Below are 21,338 nucleotides of genomic sequence, written 5' to 3'. Positions count from 1 at the left end.
AGCTGCCTTTCATCTTCAAAACGGAGTCATTCTGCTGCAGCCTTTTTTTGTGTACTACTCCTGTTTGTCTCCAAAATGGTCAGAATCCTGATTGTGGGCCACAGTTTTGTGTTTTGGACCAGAGAAAGTGCTAGAAACAGTGGCATTGACAGTAATGTAGGTTTACCTAACGTAGACATTACTTGGTTTGGCCAGAGAGAGTAAAAGTGGCATCAACTGCTGCCTTTGGTCAAAAGCATTGCATATTAACCAACATCCAGACCTCATGATTGTGCACTGTGGTGGCAATGACCTAGGCACAAATACTGGGGTAGTACTGGAAATTCCAGTAAAGGATACCTTTGGTAAATTAATGTAACTTTTCCCACATACTGCCTTGGCGTTTTCCTACATTTGCTAAAGACAGAAGTGGCAGTGGTCTACTCAGTTTTGTCCACAGTTAGAGCAATCCCCGAAACATGTCAATAAAGCTGTTTCTGCATTTCTCTAAATCCACAACATGGAACCTCTATAGCATAACAATTTACGCTTCGACATGGATGGCATATATAGGAAAAACTGAGTCCATTTTACTGACCCAGACAACAGTGTGTTCAACAACAACTTAAAAGAATGAATCCTGTTCTATGTGTAGTTATCTTCTACACACAATAAACACAAATGCTCTTTTCAGAGCCAGCCCTTTTCCCAAACACTTTTTTATTTTTTCAAATCCTTTTTTGTATTTTCTCATCAATCCTCGGCCTGATAAGGGTCTGTCAACTATGCTGTGAGTGGATATGTGACAGATACGTGGATCTGTCGCCAACCAAAAGTACACATTCAGTACAAAACAACAACACATTTAATACAGTGGATGTGTGAGTAACTGTATGGATGTGTGAGTGGGTGTGTGAGTGGGTGTGTGGCTGGGTGTGTAAGTGCCTGTGTGGCTCCTTAGTGGATGTGTGAGTGGTTTTTTGAGTCACTGATTGGATGTATTAGTGACTGTATGGGTGTGCATGTGCCTGTATGGATATGTGACTAGTTATGTGGTTGTCTGTTTTGGTGTGTGAGTAGGTGTATGAGTGGTTTTCTGGGTCTATGAGTGGATGTGTGTGGGTATATGAGTGGGGGACTGAATGGTTGTATGGGTGTGTAAGTGGGCATATGAGTGTGTCATGGGTGGGTGAATGGCTGAGTGTGTAAGTGGCTGTGTGGGTCAGGGCATGGGTATATGAGGGGCTGTTTGGGTCTGTGAGTGGTTCTCTGGATCTGTGAGTGACCATGGATGTGTCAGACAGTATGCAAGTGACTATATGGGTGTGTGAGTATGTGTATGGATATATATATATATTACCTACTGGTGGTCACAAGTAGGTAGTTATAGCTAGGACCTAGTTTCCATAGGAAAAGCATTTTTTTGCTAATAACTTTGGCAATGTTTAGCGAATCTTCTCGAAATGTTCAAAATAGTATGCCAGTCACTTCAGCTGCTCTCTGAAAACAATCAGGGTGATCCATCCAGTGGGGGCTGAAAAAAGGGGGTCCCATAACGCATTTTCTGCATGCAATTTCACATACATGTATTAAACACGACTACAGCCTGAACCGCTGAATGGAATTGCACTAAATCTGGCAGAAAGTTAGATCTTGGTCCAAAAAGAGTGATTTTGAGTAATTTGGTGTAAATCTGTTCAGTAGTTTTGAAGTTAATGAAGAAAAAAAATGTATGCATATCTAGCGACGTGTATCGACAGCGGATCCACTGCCAACAGCAATGTAATGATTGGCTGCCCGTAACCTGAGAGAAAGGTTGTAGTCATCTTTTGGTCAATCAGGACACATTTTCTAGAGGGCAATAAAGTGTAAATAGGATATAAGGGGTCAGGATAGAAGTATCCTGACACAATGGGATAATGGAAGGGTCTGTGAGGAACACTTCATGGACAAGAAATTGCCCCAAAAATGTTTGGAGGGCCATGAGGATCTGTGAATCCACTTTGGTACTCGGCACAGCCCCTCTTGTGAACCTGCAATGAATCCACATATCCAGATCCAATAAAAAAATACACCCACTTACAGACCTACTCCCACACTCACTCAGACACCTACTCACACAACTTGCACACCCACTCACACTTCCATGCAGCCACTCATGTACCCATTCAGAGACTCAGAATACCACTCATACTCCACACCCACTCACAGGTACTCAGACTCCCATGCAACCACTCACATACCCACTTAACTACTCACTCACTCATACCCCTGTACAGCCACTCACAGACCAACACAACCACTCATACACACACTCACAGACCGACACAGCACCTCACACACACTCACACACCTACTCACACAACCACACATGCATGCACACACCCACTTACAAACACCCAAACATCCACACAGCCATTCACACACCTACTCAGAGACACAGAACACCACTCACACACCCATACAGCCACTCAGAGACCAACTCAGAGGCCCAGTGAACCACTCAATCACCCACACACAGACCCAGAAGCACCCATATGCCACTTACACACTCACACAGCCACACTCACACATACACACTCATAAAGCCACTCATAGACCCACACATCCACTCATACAACCACTGACAGCCCCACACAGCCAGTCACACATGCACTGACAAACCCACCTCAAACACCCACTCACACACACAGCTTACAGGAACGTGATAGATAGGAAATACGGTTAAAAAAACATAGAAATTCACTGACGAAAAACACATTTTACATTGATATTATAATTAGGAAATAGCATTAAAAGTTACAAGGATATTAAAGTTAGGAAATAGAATTAAAAAGCTTTAGAAATTCATTAAAAAACCAAAGGTTACATGGACATTATGCTTAGGTTCAGCATTTTTTACACATGCACAAAACCATTAAAATTCTGCCGATATAGTTATGTCAAGTAACTATAATTCATGCCCTACGGTAACAATGACTCGCACCCTCGCCATGTACTGCTTAACTTGTTCAAAACATTTCTTGAGTATTTGCTTGAAAAAAAAGTGGCATATATTGATAGCGCGTGAAAAAGGTGCTAGATAACATTCTGCATTGAAACCCCACTTAATTATATGGCTATGAGGATGCAGTCTTACTCAACAGGATGGCTGCAGGTGCAGTATTTCAATTAGGTTTCTGGGTTTTACAATATATTTTATTCAGTTTCTACTTTACTAGTGTTTTTAGATTATCTTTAATTCAATGCCACGTTCCAGATTGAACTTGCTTCAGGATTTCAATGCTCAGTTTTGTGTCTGTTGAGGAGCCTCAGTGCATTCCAATGGGTTGCTGACCATAAAACATGTTTTGCATTTCAAACACATTTTCTGATATGAATTTGTGAAATTTAAAAAATGTTGTGCTTCAATATATATCTATGAATATTGAAGCAATTTCAGTGCCATGACATTGTCTTTGTCCCTTCTATTACATGACACCAAGAAAGATTTTAATTTTAGATTTGATGCAGTGATTTGCTGTAGATTTAACTTAAAATATACGTAAAGCACATAAAAATACTAATATGACTATGTTTTTATAAAATATACTGATACAATGTTTCAGGTCAATGGAAGCAATATCTTTGGTGTAACAGTGCCTCTATGGGTGTGTGAATGACTATTTAACTGGATGAATTGATGAGTATATGGTTATGTAGATTATTTTACTCAGCTTGCCAAAAGATGCACATCACCATGCCATTTTGTATCAGCAGCAGTTCTTAATCAGTATGTGATTCATCTGTTTACAATATGCACTGTAAAGCTTCAAAAATATCATGAAACCCTTTTCTGTATTTTTATAGATGTATCTGTTTCTAGCAATCGGCAAAGTATTTTCTAAGATGAATGTCAATTGATGATTCACAAAAGTATTTTTCATTTATTTGAATGTATAGCTCTTGTGTTAATGAGCTGATAGAAAAAAGAGGCACTGAAATTGTATTAGAAAAGAAGTGAAGAAATCATGACCTGAGAACAGAGAAGATAAAAACATATAGGCACTTGAGAATCTTAAATTAAGGAGATGTTTTATATATATTATTTTCCGAGCTATTGATCTCCAGAGTTACTTGACGCTTCATAAGAACATAGGACATTAGCTTACAGTTATGGCAACCTAATTTTAAAATGCTTGTCTAAAAAGTAAAGTCCTGAGTGCCTTCTCAAAAATGGACGGAGGTGGAGTAGATTGAAGAAGAGATGGAATTGTGTTCCATTCTCTTACAGTTGCGATTTAGAATGTCCTGTAATCAAACTTTACTGGTATAGTTTTAGGAATTTTCAGTATAAATTGCCAGTAAATTGCAGAGTATAGTGTTGATGGATAATGGGAAATTTGGTGTCCACAAAGGGAGGTGCATTCTAATAACTGGTGAAATGAACGATTGTTAGGGCTTTAAAAAGAACTCTTCTCTTGATGGCCAGCCAGTGGAAATGTTCCAGGATGGGTATATATGGTTGCAGTTGTATGTGCCTGTGATTACTTGAGCTAAATATCAATGTTATTTAAAAAAAAAAAAAGGCAACCAAGAAATACCAACTCCAAAATCCATCATGCATGTCTACAAATATGCCAGCTCAGTCAATGATTAAATGCAATGTTTACTATTATCTATTAATGTTACATTTGCAACCCACATTGTTAGACTTGGCACCTTTGGCGTGGTTTGCCCTGACCTTTTGCCTCTACATCTGTATTTTTGATGCTGTGCTGGATTTTGTTTTTGCTGACTTAGATGCTTTGGCACTTTGCCACAGCTGATCAGTGTCAAAGGGCAAGTGCTCCCTGTATGACTTAGAATTGTGATTGGTTATCCATGATTGACATACTTGATTTACTAGTAAGCCCCTAGTAAAGGGCACTAAGTGTGCCAGGACCTGTAAATCAAATTCTACTAATGCGCCTGCAGCACTGATGGTAAAACTCACATGAGTAGCCCTGCAAAGGTATCTCAGACCTGACACTACAGTGCCTGCATGCAGGTTTAAACTGCCATGTCTGCCTGTCAAGTGGGTGACCTGGCAAGTGTACCCACTTGCTAGGCCATATCATTCCTTTTTCTTACAGGTAAGGCATCCCTCAGGTAGGCCCGAGGTTCCCCATGGGAAGGGTGCAGTATATGGGAAAGGTAGGACATGTACTGATGTGTGTGACATGTCCTGATAGTGTCATACTGTCAATTTCATTTTTCACCATTGAAGGGCTATCTGCCCCATATGCTAAAATGGGAGATACTTTGGAACATCTTACAAGTATAACTTCCCTTTAGGACAAGATATAGGAAAAAAGTTTAGGCTCTCTGGACTCAGAATTTAATAACACATCTTTTATTAACGATGTTTTTTAAATTTTGTGTTTGAAAATGACACTTTTAGAAAGTAGGTATTTTCTTGTTTAACAATTCTGTGTGCCTTTGACTGTTTGTGTATTGCCCGTCTGGTTTTGGAGTGACAGGGGCTGGGGATGTGTATTTACTGTAGACAGCCACTAGGGAGGTTGAGGTGTGCCTGACCCTTTGTGGATGACTCAGAGCTGAGTTGAATGGGGCTTGGTTGCATTTAAAGAAGTGGGAGGAGATTTGCTTGCAGCTGAATAGGGCTATAAGTGTATTGGACATAAAACCCCAGAACTTTAGACTGCTTCTCGAATCCGAAGGAACCTTTGCCAAGGAGAAGAGCTGGAGAAAATGGAATAGGAGTACTGCCCCATTGCTGTGTGCTGTTTGGGGTTGGCCTGCAGAATCTGTTTCCGACAAGGAAAGGTCAAGGTCTTTGCTGTGTCCCCCTGCTTGAGGAGGAAGATCTCCAAGGGCTTCAGTAGAGCTTGTCTCCTGTTTTGAAGTTCCAGGGACACAAAGACTTCAACCCCAGCTCCCCTGTACTCCGTGCTAGGAGTGCTGATCTGCTAAGAAGTGCCTGTGACTATGTCGGGCCTCTGGAGGTTGTTCCTACTGTTGAGAGTTGGAAAAGCAATGCAACTACAAGAAAATTGACGCATCGCTCTTCTTGTGGCTGTTTTTCCGACGCAGCACTGATGTGCGAGAAGAATCTCCCTGCATTGCTGTGCCGCTGCCAAAACCGACACAGCTCCTGGGGCCTCTGCAAGAATCCATGCTTCAAGGGATCGTGGCTGAAGAAACCAACACAGTGCCATTCGACGACGCTGCATTGATCGCCGATGCATCCCAGATTTCCATGCATTATACCTGTACGGCAAGTTTTCCCATAACATCACCCGCGGATCAGAACCGTCTCGTAATTGATGCTTCACTTCCACTAACAGACCGGATTCAATGCTTGACTTCTTGTGAGTGCAGCTGAACTGCTGCATCGCCTCCCCATGGTCTCAGGAACTGACACATCTCTTTGTTTTTTGATGCTTCCCATCTCTGAAGCTGTTTGGACTAGGGAATTTTGTCTCTAATATAGTTACTTTTAGAGAAATCACGCAACCGTAGTTTTCTATGAGCCAAGTTGTTTGAATTTTTTTTAAAGTCATATTCTTACTACAAGTAGGTTGTTGTTTTGTTTTCTTGTTGAGTACAAATACTTTACACATTGCATTGGGATAAGTCTGTCTGCTCATTCCAAGCTACCCTGTGGGTGAGCAGGGGTTGTCTAAAGTGTGTATCCCCCTTACCCTGACTAGAAGCAAGGGTCCCTATTTGGACAAAGGTACCTACCTCTTCCAACTGGAGACCCCAATTCTAACACTACATTTGAATTCCTCCCACTGTTTGCTTTTTTAATCAAAAGCAACAGCTTCTGTTAGACATTATCCATTGACTTTCTGGTTTTGAAATGATGCTTCAGATATAGCCTATAACCTTGCCCTGCTCGAGTAGTTTGACTTGCATTTCATAGACTGGGTCAGATGGTAAAATCTTTGGCCTGGTCAACTCGCATTGGCCATCTGACACACGATCCAGGGTGGCTTTCCTGAAATCATGCCTATGTCCCTGTCAACAGAGAACAGTGACTTCTGATTACAACCTTTCTTTTTATTTGGTGGTCTTTGCCTTAAATCTTTAAAATATATTATCTACAATTCCCTTTATCGGATCTTTGTCATATTGGTGTTATTTCTCTCATTAAATTTGTATCTCTAACTTTATAAGTTGGGAGTGCGATTTTGGGATGTATGACGTTACAACGCAGGCTATTACAACGCCTGCCTTTACAACGCGGTTTTTACATCGCAATCCATTACAACGCATAGTGCTTTTGGGTGTTGGATAGTGAATAGTTTAATTTACTATTCCAACTCCAGTCTCCATGGACACTAGGGAAGGTTATTGGATAGTAAATTAACCTATTCCCAATCCTTGAGGGCCCCCCAGCGCAATGCGTTGTAATAGTTTGCGTTGTAATGAACGCGTTGTAATGGTAGTGCATTGTAAAAGTTTCATTGTAAAGGTTGTTTACCACGATTTTGATTGTGTTGTGTTTGTACAGTTTGGTTACTGCTAAATACTTTACCGATTTTCCTAAGTTAAACCTGTCTGCTCTGTGCCATAGCTACCAAGTGGTAGAAGCCAGGTCTAAATTATTAAGACTGTTTTATCTTTCCAAGTATATGGATTAATTCCTTGGTGGACCTCCATCCATCCTAATTAATAATCCACGTTCTGACACACACAATTTAGAACGGATGAACCAATTTTCTTGAATGCGTCATACTTAGAGAAATAAAGATGATGATCTGTGATAACTTACCATGCAAAGCAATTTAAGATGTTACCTGACTGACAATCTCAAGGATGAACAATACTAAACTACAGGTATTTCCTTTTTTAGGGTGTTAAGATTTTTATATAGTATGAGAATATCGTAGTTGCCAGCAGGGCCGTTAAGTTTTATGTGCAGCTGTATTTTAGCATATGTTTATATTTATTCAATTCTAAGTTTTAACAAGTACAAAGGAAATGAATGTTTGTGGCTCTTTGCATTTTTCATTTCATGAAAGCAATACATAGATATTTGTATGGTTAGTATTGCTGACATTTGATCCTTTTTTACTCTTTTTTTCCCAGGTCGCCCCCTTCCACCAACATCCTCCTCTAGCCTTCTTCCGTCTGCTCAGCTGCCTAGTTCTCATAATCCTCCCCAAGTTAGCTGCCAGATGCCATTGCTAGACAGCAATAACTCACATCAAATCATGGACACCAACCCTGATGAAGAGTTCTCTCCTAACTCCTATCTCTTAAGAGCATGTTCAGCACAGCAACAGACTTCGAGCACCGGTAAGAATATTGGGACTCTTGGGTGGATTTATGCATACCTTCAAATAGATAATGCAAGTGTTCATTGTGATGCACAAAATCTGAAAAGAGTAAAAAAATTAAACAGATATAGTTTTTAGAAATTGGTTGGAATTTCAAGTCTATGCCCATAACAAATCAATCTAATTTTCTCTGTTAATTCCTCACTGGAGTGACTTGTTTTTGCTACCTCTAGTTAAAGTAAAACAAATGTAGTAATGACTTGCAGCCACTATGAATTATAATGAGGCTTTCCACCTCATAAAAGTCTTTTCTGGTAGTGATATATCCATAAGTAATTTGTATGATTGTAATGTCTTGCAATTTCATGACATTCAATATTTGTGGCTGATAGGCCAGTGTTGAAGGACTTGTCTGTGAGCCCTTGCAAATGACAGCTTTTTACTGTTACTTTTCTCACTTATGTAAAATTTAGAGTTGCCTTTAATAGAAGGCCAAAGCATCCAAAGTGTGTGCTTTAAGTGCCCAGTTCTATTTTGGTGACTTTTACATCTGTCACATAGTTCTGTTTTGTTAAAAGGGAGGAGGAAGACAAAACGTTTCGGGGTGACCCTGCAGAAATAGCCAGGTCCAACATGTTTTATGAAAAGCTGTTTATCTAAAAAATGCAAGAAAAGTGAGAATCTCCATCTCTGAAACATTGAAGGACGTGGCCGTCAGCATTGGGAAATGAAGGCAGTGATATATAATGCAGTTCATCTAGAACACACTATCCACCTTAATAGATCATTCGTTTTTAAGAAGCTTTCAGTATGAGGGTTTCTGGTAAGAAGAAATATGCTGGGTAAGTATGTTCTTAAGGTTTCTTTGAAACAGGCTCCAAAGAAATTGTTTCATTTAATTAGTGAGTGAGGTATATGTTCTTTATTCTTACCTCATTCTAAATTGATTATTTCTTTCTCTGTTAGCATAGAGTAGTTAAAAGGCTTAAGTTTTTTTAATGAAAAAGAGAATTTCAAGTTACATTGCTGTAGAACCTCATTATCAGTGCAAAATTTCCTACTAACTCTGAAGCATAATTGAGGAACAAACTATATAAAGAAGCCTGATTTAAAATATATTACCAGCTCTTATAATCTTTATATAAGTGCACTAAGAAATTCAGTAGCTATTAGATCACTATTCCATGTGCAAAGGGTGTAGAAGGTTTCTGATAAACTGAGAAAAAAACCTTTTGTCTCCACCAAAGGAGGTATATTTATTATGAAGCTATGACTTGTGGAACTATTTGGATCAAATATTTCGCTATCACCATCACAGTTAATATTTCATGTATGTGAGGTAGCATTAGCATAAATGATAGCCACAAGTCCTTTCTTCAAGTTTTCAACCCAGGTATTGCTTCCTGACACATTTATTTTTTTCTCACCTTGAAGAAATGTTAGCTACTATGTACCTATTGTCCGCAATTAACTCTTCACCAGAGCTTAAATATTGTATGGCGAGAAGCAAGAAAATCCAAAGATATCTATAAACACCTTTTGGGCAAACTATATGTTGCCAGCTACCTTTTTTCTTTTTTTTTGATTGATAAACAAAGTTTATTTAGACAATAGTCTATAAACCATACATAGAACAATGGATCCACATAGTGATAAGATAATCAAACCACAATTCATTTTAGACACTCTATACAAATTTAAAACCATAGAAACAAAATATTGGGATATTCCGTATTTTTTAAAATTCATTAAAATCTTAAACTCTCCCACCCTCCTTAATTACCTCCATTACAGATTCTCTTGTTGCTTTCAGAAACTTCCCCAACGCAATTGTAATATACAAGAAAGACATTTCTGTAAGGAGATCAACAGCATCCGCACGTGTATTCACCTTGTACTTTAAAAATATTGGACGTAAAAACACTTTTCGAACAGCTAAAATCCATATACAGTCAAGCAAATATGTAAAATATCATTTCTTACTCCTAGACCACATTTACAAATACCATCTGGTTGGACCAGGGCCGCTTTTATTTTACCATCAATCTTCCATGGATTTAAGCCCACCCGAACCATTATGATTTCGTATCTTAGCCATTTATTGGGCAACAAATGCAAATATGGAAACCGGGTCTCCTTTTCCCATTCGTTCCTTACCCAGTTAACCAATTTTTTTAGCTTCAGGTAATCCAGATCTTGTGATCTAGAGTATTGGAGCCCTAGGTCTCTAAGCATTTTCTTACTAAAGACTAAGTCCAGCGAAGGTTGTTCAAGGCTCAATTTTAATTGCGCAGCTACTGACTGGAGGGTTTTCTTCACATCCCGCGCCCAGCGTAAGCTGCTTGCTTGTATTTCCTCTCTGCACCAAATTGAAACCTTCTGTTCCCCACCAGACACCTGACGGTTCCAAAATCTTAGCAAGGACATTTGTGTCTTTACATGCCATGCCGTTAGTCCTACCTCTAATCTAATTGCTTGAATCATGGAACCATTAGGTAAAGACAGCAACATTTTAAGTATCTTTCCTTCTTCCCCATCCCACCCCCTTTTGCCACTCAGATAGAGCACTTTTGCACCATAAAGGACTTGTGGGGGGATCATAGCTTCAAAGGCCTTTAAAATTGGTCTGTGTGACATGTCACCATAATCTTTATTACCTTGTTTCAATCCACAGACTGATGAAAAGGCCTTCGAAGTTTGTGCCTCCACGTGGATATTCCACTTTATTGCGCTGTCAAACCAGAGGCCTAAATATTTATATTCGCCTACTACATCTAGTTTGTCCTGACCTAAAAACCAATTAAATATTTTTTACCCATTTCCGAAACATAGGATCTTTGTTTTCTCCATATTCACAGTTAAAAACATTTTTATAACAGTACTTTTTAAATACATTTAATTTCCTTTGGAGGCCCATTTCAGTTTGGTCCAAGATCACTAGATCATCAGCATATAAAAGGCATGACACTTTATTACTGTTCATGCGTGGGCTCGCACTCTTTTCAACTTCCAAAACTGCAGGAAGATCTGCTAAGAAGATTGAAAAAAGCAAGGGTGCCAAAACGCACCCTTGTCTCAGGCCGTTCTTTACAGGTATTTTCTGGGTTAATGAGCCCTTTGAATCTCCAGCGACCTGGGCCCAAATATCGCTATGTAATTCTTTTTAAAATATTCAGTATGCCCTCCGGCATTGCATAGTTTTCTAGCACTTCCCAAAGGCTATTTCGGTCCACTGAGTCAAAAGCCGCCCGTAAATCGACGAAGCAGCAAAATAATTTGCCATTTTGTTCTATCGATTTCCTGGCTAATGCTCACAGGCCAAAACAGTGATCAATCGTGGAGTGGCATTCTTTAAACCCACCCTGTTCTACTGGCACGATTGACCGAAGTTCCACCCACTCCTCTGTTGCTCCCAGAGGAGCTGGTAAGCTAATATAACACCCACTTCTTTTTTTTAAATTGCATACCCTTTTTGCCATTGGAAAGATGGAGGCAAATACACCCACATCCTGTGGTAAGTTGGAGGGGTTAACAACTTCTACCCCCACCCTCTGTGTTGGAGGATGTTGAGGACAATTTCCCCATCATCCTTTGTCAAGGTGAGAGTGATTCAAAGTGGAGCAGCTGCTAACTTGACTCCCCTTTTCGTCCCAAGATTTCTTTAAAGCCCTTGCATCGCTCTTGGGAAAGGTGAGGAAGAAGGTTTGAAAGATAATTCTCCCCAAACCATCACACTTAGGCAGTATGGGTTAAACACATGATTAGAAATAAGCTGCCTCAATATCATTTTGCTCTACCCTCCCACGATTGAACAAGGTGGCACGGCATAGTCACATTTATCTCCTCCTTAGGCCTTAGTCAAAGCATTGGAATGAAGTAAAGTCATTTGGGCATCGCAGGGAAAAGTTTGATTAGTCCTCTGGTCATAACCAGGGTAGGGCCATTAGAGACAAAGGCATTCTTTTTAAGATCTGTCCCCAGCCTGTCAAACAGGCTAGGGAGAGATGTAAACAGATGGGCATGCTTAATCTCTGAATTAAAAACAATAAAGCATTGGCTCTTCCAGACGTTGGTGCTTTTGTTTTTTCCTATGATTTGTATTCATTTCTTTTACTTTCCTCTTTGTGATCACAGGAAAACACATATCAATGTCCACTGCGCATGTTCCAAAATACATAAATGCATTGGGATACAAAGGTCTCCTCATTCTTGTTTTTTCCATAGCATCTTTGGTAATATATATGTAGAGAAACAGTTTGACATGCTCATTGAACACTTACATTTTGCCCTAGATCTTCAAATTGTCTAACTAAAGAAAAGGGTGTCATAAACATTTGATATCTATCCATTCAGGTAACATTGGCTGTAAGGCCTGACATTAGACTGACAAATGCATTTGCCTGTACATCCTACTAAGTTTTTCTCCAACCATAGCCTTGTTATATAAAAAAGAGAAGAAATTGTGAATTTCATCAACATTGCAAGTGCCTTTCCTGCTACAAAGTGGCAGCCACCAAAATATTTTGTTTCTGTTTTTCATACCTCTGAATAGCCCTTAGTACTCTAATATGCTGTAGATTTTTTTCTCCACAATGCTAAAATAGTGATTTTGATAAAAATTAAATTTTTCAAGATGACGGAAATAAAGTGGCAATTGGGAACAATAATAAAACCTACTACTAATCTATATGTAAGTCTAACCCAAGAACGCAGTGAAACGCAACAAAAGTGTGCTGAAAACTACTTGGCTGCCATTTACATTTTGTAAAGACAGCCTTCAGCCAATCAGATATTGCCTTGTTATCTGCATGTATCAGCATGTACCTAGGTATCCATGAAGTTACCATGGCATGCTGTGGTAATATATATATATATATATATATATATATATATATATATATATATATATATATATATATATATATATATATATATATATATATATATATATATATATATATATATGTATTTTAACACTTGTCAGTTTAGCACTACTTACACTATTTGCACATGCTACCAAAAATAACAATTTACACCTCATGATCTAAATTCCTGACACATTACATCTACATCTGTTCACTCACTTTCATGCTACATCTCTTTCAAGTACCACACTCCACTCTATGCCAATCCACTCTACGCTATTACAATATATGCAACTATACTCTGTCATTCCACTATACGCCACTTCACTTTTTGCTAATCAACTGTGCGCCACTCCACTTTACCCCACTCCACTCTACACCACTCCAGTGAATGCTATGACAATCTACGCTACTCCATTCCACAACACTCTAGTCTGCGCTACTCCACTGTGTGCCCCTCCACTCTACACTACTCCAATCTATGTTATCCGACTGTACACAACTCCACCGCACGATACTGAACTTCATGCTATTCAACTTTATGTCACTTCACTCTAGATCAATCCACTGTATGCCACTACACTCAACATTATTCAACTTTCACCACTTCACTGTACACTACTCCACTGTTTACCACATCCTTCTAAGGCATTCCACTGTATGCCACTAAACTCTATGCTGTTCCACTCTATGCCACTCCACTGCACACCACTGCATTGTATACTTTTGCACTGTGCACCACCGCTGTATACCCCACTATACTCTATGTTTCTCCACTCTGCAACACGCCACTCTATAGTATTCCCTTCTACTCCACTCTATGCTACTCCAGTGTATACTAATCCACTCTGCACCACTCCAGTCTACTCTATTCCACTGTAAACCACTACTCTGTACCTTACTGTACTCTTTGCCACTCTACTGTATACCACTATACGCTGTGACACTCCACTCTATGTGATCCCACTGTACGCCACTACACCATATCCCTCAACACTGTTCAACACTGTATTGCACGCTATGCCACTGTTTGCCACTACACTGTACCTCACCCCACTCTACACCACTTCAGATTAAACCACTCCACTAAATGTCCGGGGGTGAGGTACCAGGGCCTCTTAAGTGTCAGGTAGAGGGGCCAATGTGAAACCAAGGACGTGGAAAACCACAACCTACTTGAAGCACAGCTAAAGGCAATGCTGTCTCTGCAGATGTAAACACACTTCAAATATGTGAATCAGAAAATGTTTGTGTGTATTTGATAAACAAGAATCATTTTTAATTTGAATTCAGTGAACAACTCAATGCAAAGTTAATGTCACTCTCATGAGTTCAAATCATATTTGTATTGATCATGAGCATTATACATTTATGTAATGCAAGTCAACAAAAAGTCAGTATGTTTCCTATTTACAAAATCAAAAATCAGAAAATCAATCCCAATGCATTTCAAGTTACTACTAAACCCTTCATTAGGGGAAGTATAATAAACAATAGTAATCAGTGATTATATCTTGATGTCCTCCTTCGCGAACTGCAACAAAAAAATGAATGAATGTTCCATGAGAAACAAGTTTAACATCATGACAAAGCACTAATAGGATTTGTACTCGGGGAAGTTCATAGGTGATAAAAAAGGTAATGTGAGACCATTCACCGAACATAAAGAAAAGATGTAACCTCCCTAATTGATTGTACCATGTGAAACGTGATATAGAAAGGTATGTTTGGTATTTTAAACTATCTTCTTCAACAATACCCGAACGTACATATGTGAAAAACTACTTGAGTATCTTACCCCACAAGTCTCGTATCGGTGCAAATTTCTGAAAAACTAGTTAGGCTGAAATGACAGAAACACCATGGCACAGATCCTAAAGTGAGAACATGCCCAACGCCGTGAGTTGCCTCAAGTCTTACCCGTTAGAATCAGCAAATATCCAAGTGACCGCACCGTGGTTTGAAATGACCAATCCGTCAATGCTCTGTAAGGCATAAGGGGAACCTCCCATCAATTTCAACTTAAATCAAAAGGTAATCCCCCGAAACAACCTCCAACACTCACCGTTTGTGAGAAACATCAGCCGACTTACATATTCACCAAAAGATCCCTGTAGTGTACGTGAAGTACGCTCGTGACGTACTCCGACGTTGCTATTATTTTTAAAGGGCAGAGCTCAATGAAATGGAAAACAGACTCTAACATGGATATCTAAACTAAACTTTATTGAACCCAACCCACGCATAACAAATGCAAATTACGATATTAAACAGAGTTTCCCCGCAATGCTAAATCATGCACGATCAACCATAACTCGTGAACCAACAATAACACGGTGTCTAAAACCTTCTAGACAACATTTAAGAAACAATATCTCTCAATCAGTGTGTGGAAAAGAGCTTCTACCTCATTTATGTGTGGATGACTGTGTGTTATATAAAACAAAAAAACAAAAAAAACGGAATATGAATGGAACCACATGTCTCGTGCTGCACGGTAATGCATGCCATAAATGCAACTCAAGACGAACTGAAGATACTGAAGAGCAACGAGTGCAAATCCTGAACAGTAAAATGCTAGGTGGTGAAACTTGAATTGTTACTCAGATTCAATCCATTGTAGAAAACACAGTAATTCATAGTGATCATTTAATCCCCCGGGAATCACTGTACCTAGATACTTAATCCAATGTGATTCCCTACGTGCTAAAGCAGTGTTGAAATCTGTCCCTGAAGTCATGAAAATGCATTCTAGAATCGTGAATCTTAACTGAGGAATGCTATGTGCTGCGTTTATCCAATGTGTTACCAAGGAGGAATTTGTGTTTTTATTTAGAATCCTGCTCTTGTGTTCACTACCCGTGTCTTAATTTTATGGCTGGTTCTCCCTACATATACTAGCCCCCAGGGGCACTTAATGGCATAGATGACCCCCTCTGTATTACAAGCAGATGTGTGGTAAAGTTTTATTTTTTTACCAGTCCGGGGGTATGTAAACATATCTCCCAGGATTATATTACAGCACTGTCCGCAGTTATAACACTTCCTCATGCCTTTGTAACTCAATTTTGTGTTGGTGTGACTCGGTTTCAGAAGTTCTCTCAAATTGTTAGATCTGGTATGTGCAAACAGAGGTAGATCTTGAAATAGTCCAGCAAAATCTGCTTCTTGTTCAATGACATACCACCGTTTTCTTATGATGGCCTTAATTTAGGCTGCCAAGCTTCCTTCTCCCCTATTATGAGTGGTTGGCCCTGAGGCACGGGCCCCTTTGGCTCATTTGAGCTTGAGGACTCGGTTTCACATGCCCACCCCAAAAAAGAACTGTTTTTGGCCCCAGAGGACGGGGTCCCTGCGGACTCTTAAGGCTTGGGAACGGGGCCACATGCCTTCCTCTCCTAATATTATTCTTTGGCCCGGGGCGTGGGATCCCTGGGGCCCATTTGGGCTTTGGTAGGGGGGCTGCAGCTCCCTCCCCATAAATAATAGTTTTTAGCCATGGTGGATAGAGTTCCAAGGTTCTGACAAGGCTTGGACAGTAGTTTTTTGAGCGATTAGCATTCAAAAACCCTTCCAGTCTGGGTATGAAAGGTTAACATTTTAGAGCTATCTGGACTGTTAATTTCCCTAGGTCTGTAAATTCATTTTTGTATACCTCCAATAAACCCAAAATTCAAAACAATATATTCAAATCTGATTGGATGAGGGATATTTTACTCCTGTTGTCTTTTTCGGCTCCATGATCCCACACCTAGGTCCATGGTCACGGAATGAACTGATTGGCTAGCTACAACCTGGAGAAAAAAGTTGTGGCCACCACGACAGGATGTGGGGACTAGTTCTACACGAACTGGAAAAAACAAAGAAAAAGCATATGAGGGGATAGGATGAGAACACTCTGATCCCCTGGGCACATAGGAAGTAGTTCTGAGAGACATACACTCATGATTAAAAAATATGACAAACACTCATAAATAAATAAAAGAAGAAAATGCCAATTTTTCTACAGGTTCATGGATCCCAAGGCTTGATTTGCAGCCTTTCACTCTCCTTCTCCTTGAGATCTGTTAATCCTGGCTTGGGGTTTGTGAGCCCAGCACAATCTTCTTGGGAAGGAACGCATACTCAAAGCTAGCTTCATGAACATATGTTGGCCCTTTTGCGGGTTTGAGATCCAAAACCACATTTGTGGACCACGCAGAAGGTCCAACCTAGTGATCTGTGAAGCTTCACTAAAAAAAATATATACCGAAGCAGCAGTAGTTGGCCATCACTGGCGAATTGGGCCTGGGGCCAACCCTCCTACAGAAGGAAAAAGTCAGTCCACAGTGGAGGTTGGTTGTAAAATAAGAAGAAGGGTAAAAGAAACAGTTGATGGTACATGATAAAAAAACACAGAAATTCACTGGAAAAAACAGTGCATAAAGTTTAGTAACCTCTAAATGATGGCAAAGCTTGGTTGTCAAGAGCACTGTAAAAGATGAGGTATCAAAAGCTTAATTCATAGTCATGCAGACAGATTTCCAAAGCATTCTGGTTTCTTTAGTTCAATGTATCCCTTTTCAGTGAAAATATGTAACTTCTTCATCTCAGTGCTGTTGTATCTGGCCAGGAGGATGTCACTATTGCCTCAGAGAACTCGCTACTACTAAAGCTTTGATGAATCTATATCTAATTGGCTTGCACCCTCAGGCGATGGCAATCTAATTGCATTGGCCTGCACACTTCCTGTTTTACACCATCTTGATGTATCTACTAAACTTGTGTTCCTAAATCTGTTCTGTAATCAAATTTTTCATCAAATGAGCAATCCATTGTTGATGTTATGAAGGTCTTTAATCCACCATAAATCTTTATTAGAGATCATCAGAGCTTCTAGATTGAGCGAAATGTGATTATAATACTCTCAAAATGATATTACATCATTGTGGTAATTAGTTTATCCTTTGGAGTAGCAACATCAATCATATCTACCATAAACTCACAGTAAACGAATTATGCCTTTTCATTCTAGACCGATCGTACTGTAGTTTCCCAAAATGTACCACAAACGAAATGAAAAAGTAACCTATTACGTGAGCAGCTGAGATGATAGCATGCAAAATCAAAATTCACGTTTATGATTTGTACCATTTCAATATTTATGTGATTGTAATTAAATTTCAAAGGTATCAGTTGCCCTGCTTTTGAGTTGTTTATTTCATTTGTATTTAGATTGCATCTAAGAATATTTGTTTAATTATGTCCCTGGATTGTAATACTTACATTTCTGACACCAAACCTCTGGGTATTGAGAGTAATGTGGATGCATTATAGTGCTTGTAGTCGAAGCAAACTGCTAGCGTTTTTTGTTCCAGGTTTATCAGGCTTGGTAGGATTAAAGGTCTGGTTAGCCTTACTCAGGTGAAAGCCTTCACCCGCGGTGTTTGCACCGGATCCTACAGCAGACTGACAAGTTGTGGTGTGTTTGTGCTTGGAATGTGTGAATTTCTGTGGACCAATGATCACCATCTTTGCCCAGGGAAGGACGAGGGTCACTAGCTTTGAATGTGTAATGTTTGCTTAAAGTCAATGAGGGGAAGCATTTGTAGCAGAAAATGATACATTCAATCTATTGCATGGCGAAAGGAAGTTTAACTTCTCCTTGTTTGTTTAGATTTTCTGTGTATAGACTTGCCACACTTTTTTTTAACCAATTAATACTTTCGTAAGTACGCCTTTAACAAAAATGCTCCTATCAGATAAGGCTCTGATTTTACCTGCAAACAACAAATGCAGTACTTCAACAGTCAGCAATCTAGTTGTAGAAGAAAATCTATTTACTTCTGTTTTAATTTGCTTTGAAAGACTGCAGTTATTATTATTGGCTGACACTGAAGCATTCAGCTAAGGCCTCATTCACATGGGCCCTGTGACAATTGTATGCATTTGACATCTCAGCCCAGCTACTAACATTTTAGGCTTGTTGTGTCAATGGAAGGTTAATATGCTGTGTTTTAGGACTGTCAAAATGTTAACGAATAACTGTTTGTAATTCAGCAATATTTGTATAGGGTAGTTTGTCGAGCTGCTTATGGACCAGTTATAACAAGCATTTGCAATGCAATAGGTCTCACATTTACATGAGTTTGAGCTATTGGCATTGTAAATGACAATGCCTTTTATTTATGAGTTGTGTTAAAACAGATAAATAAAATGGCATTATCATTTGCAATGCCAATAGCTTAAACTCTTGCAAATGCAAGACATATTGCATTGTGTTTGGCATTAGAAGAGAGGGTGTCCTGCCTGCAAGAGCAGGCAGGACAAAGGTATTTCAGAAAATAGTGCTCGGAGGCTGTAATTAAAGCCTACCGAGCAACAACACAAGTAACAGGGGATATCCTCATGGGAGGTTACAAAATGAGACACGACGGTACTAAGGAGGGACTACTAAGCCTACTGACCAATGAGAAGCCACAGTTTACAGTGTACAATGACACAAGCCAATGTTTGCCTCAAAGCCGTTACTTTACATGTTTACTTTAGTTAACAAAAGACTATGGGAGAATTGTAGTAATAATTTCCATAGGGAAGACATTGAAGTAGAAGTGCATATGATGTGTCTAGGGGAATTGTTTAAAATAAGACTTGTCACATGGCTCTGTATCTCCACAGCCAGTGCACTCGCTCCCACTACCTCTCAGCGACAGTAAAGCAGTTGACTTCCTGGGGATCCTGGAGGAGTGGAATGCACTGGAAATTCAGTTAAATAATCCTGTGGGAAATGACCCCCAAAAGTGGGACCTCACGAGTCCTGCTGGATACACACACTCTCCAAACTGCCAGGAGTCTGTGGGGCCTGAGTAGTGAAAGCAGGGGTGCTAATCTACCTTGAGAGCTGTATGGTTTTGCTAAAGAAGGCCCTGGGCCAAGACAAAGAACCAGGAGTCCAAATAGAGGAGCAATTTTGAGATGCTGCCTAAAAGCCTTACCAGCAGCCTGTGAGGATATTAAAGACAACTGGGGAGAGAGCAATAAAAAGTTAATTTCCAAACAAATGTGAAAGATTTAGAGTCTGGGAGGAATAATATGAACACTCATAGTGGCTATAGAGCACCACTAGGAGCAAAACACCAATTACTCACACAAAATGGCCCAACGTACGCCAGAGAAACAGACTATATTTCTGTTTGCTCAATTGCATGCTACCCAGCAGCCCCAAGCTGCTGGGCTGAATACAAATGCATCGATCCAGGCAGTTTTATAATTAAGCTCCCTGGGTGGACCCGGATTGTTGGCACTGCAGGCTAAACCCAGTACGCCACTACCTGCAAGGGATCAGGTCCCCCTTCAGAACAGTAAACACACACATGGAGTTTTATGTCCAAGGAAAGTGGCAATAAGCTTCAGTTTATGAGGCTCTTGAGAAACCTCATAACATAAGGAGCCAGGAGAAGGGCCAGCACCCCAAGAGCATTGCCATTTGAGCCCAGGAATCCTAGGACCCAGGTGGGGTGCCAAAGTTGGGGTATTTCCTGGTCCAACACCAATGCATTGCACTCACTGATGTAGCAGTGGGGGAGATAAATTAGCTGTTTCGCCCACTCACATCAGAGTCAGATTTGGTGGGCAAAACGTGGCAGCCGGCTAGGATTTTGGCTTCTGCAACCTAACAACAGAGAATCCAAGTGCCCTACATGATGAGCTCTGAAACCCATAATTTAAAATGGAAAATAAACCAAAGAGAAATCAGGGCACCTACAGCTGAATCTCAGTGAGTGCCACTGCTGGCTGAAATGATCGCAAAGTTGTACCCTATAAGGCCTTGTGAGGCCTTTATGGATTTACATATTTGCCAGGTGGTGCCCACAAGAGGGTCGTTGAACCACTAGCAGAGCTGTAGTGTGGTTTGGACTGCCAAGAGAGCTACAGCTTACCTCCCACTCCCCACCGAAAAGCTCTCATATTTTTAGAATTGTGGCTCTCCAACTCTCCCTAGGCATAAAAGAGTGTCCTAGGTAGGCTTATTGCATGTTTCCTGGAGCTACTACAGCTTGGACTTTCAATCTAATGACTCAGGGGTGCAGACAACTTTGTTTCTAGGTTCTAAGGCTTTTTAGTAGCAGGTATAAATGTAGAATGACTGATACACAACATAATATTGAACATTAGATGTTTTATTGACAAATAACAGTATTCAAAGTGAGTCATGGAACATACTGTTGAATATTTTTGAAAGGTG

At 39.9% G+C, this 21,338-nt stretch overlaps 1 protein-coding gene across 1 annotated transcript in view; it reads left to right on the top strand.

Annotated features, from left to right (window-relative positions):
• Positions 1-21,338, top strand: part of TENM2 (teneurin transmembrane protein 2) — a 1,287,822-nt gene that overhangs the window by 348,052 nt on the left and 918,432 nt on the right. Inside the window, exon 3 of the mRNA XM_078653379.1 lies at positions 8,059-8,268. Within this exon, the coding sequence (XP_078509505.1) occupies positions 8,059-8,268 (210 nt within the window). The remainder of the gene's footprint in view (positions 1-8,058; positions 8,269-21,338) is intronic.

This window comes from Lissotriton helveticus, chromosome 7 (assembly GCF_964261635.1).
Source record: "Lissotriton helveticus chromosome 7, aLisHel1.1, whole genome shotgun sequence".
Lineage (NCBI taxonomy): Eukaryota > Metazoa > Chordata > Amphibia > Caudata > Salamandridae > Lissotriton > Lissotriton helveticus.
Note: the sequence above shows the minus strand (reverse complement) of the source record. Positions and strands in the feature narration are given on the sequence as shown.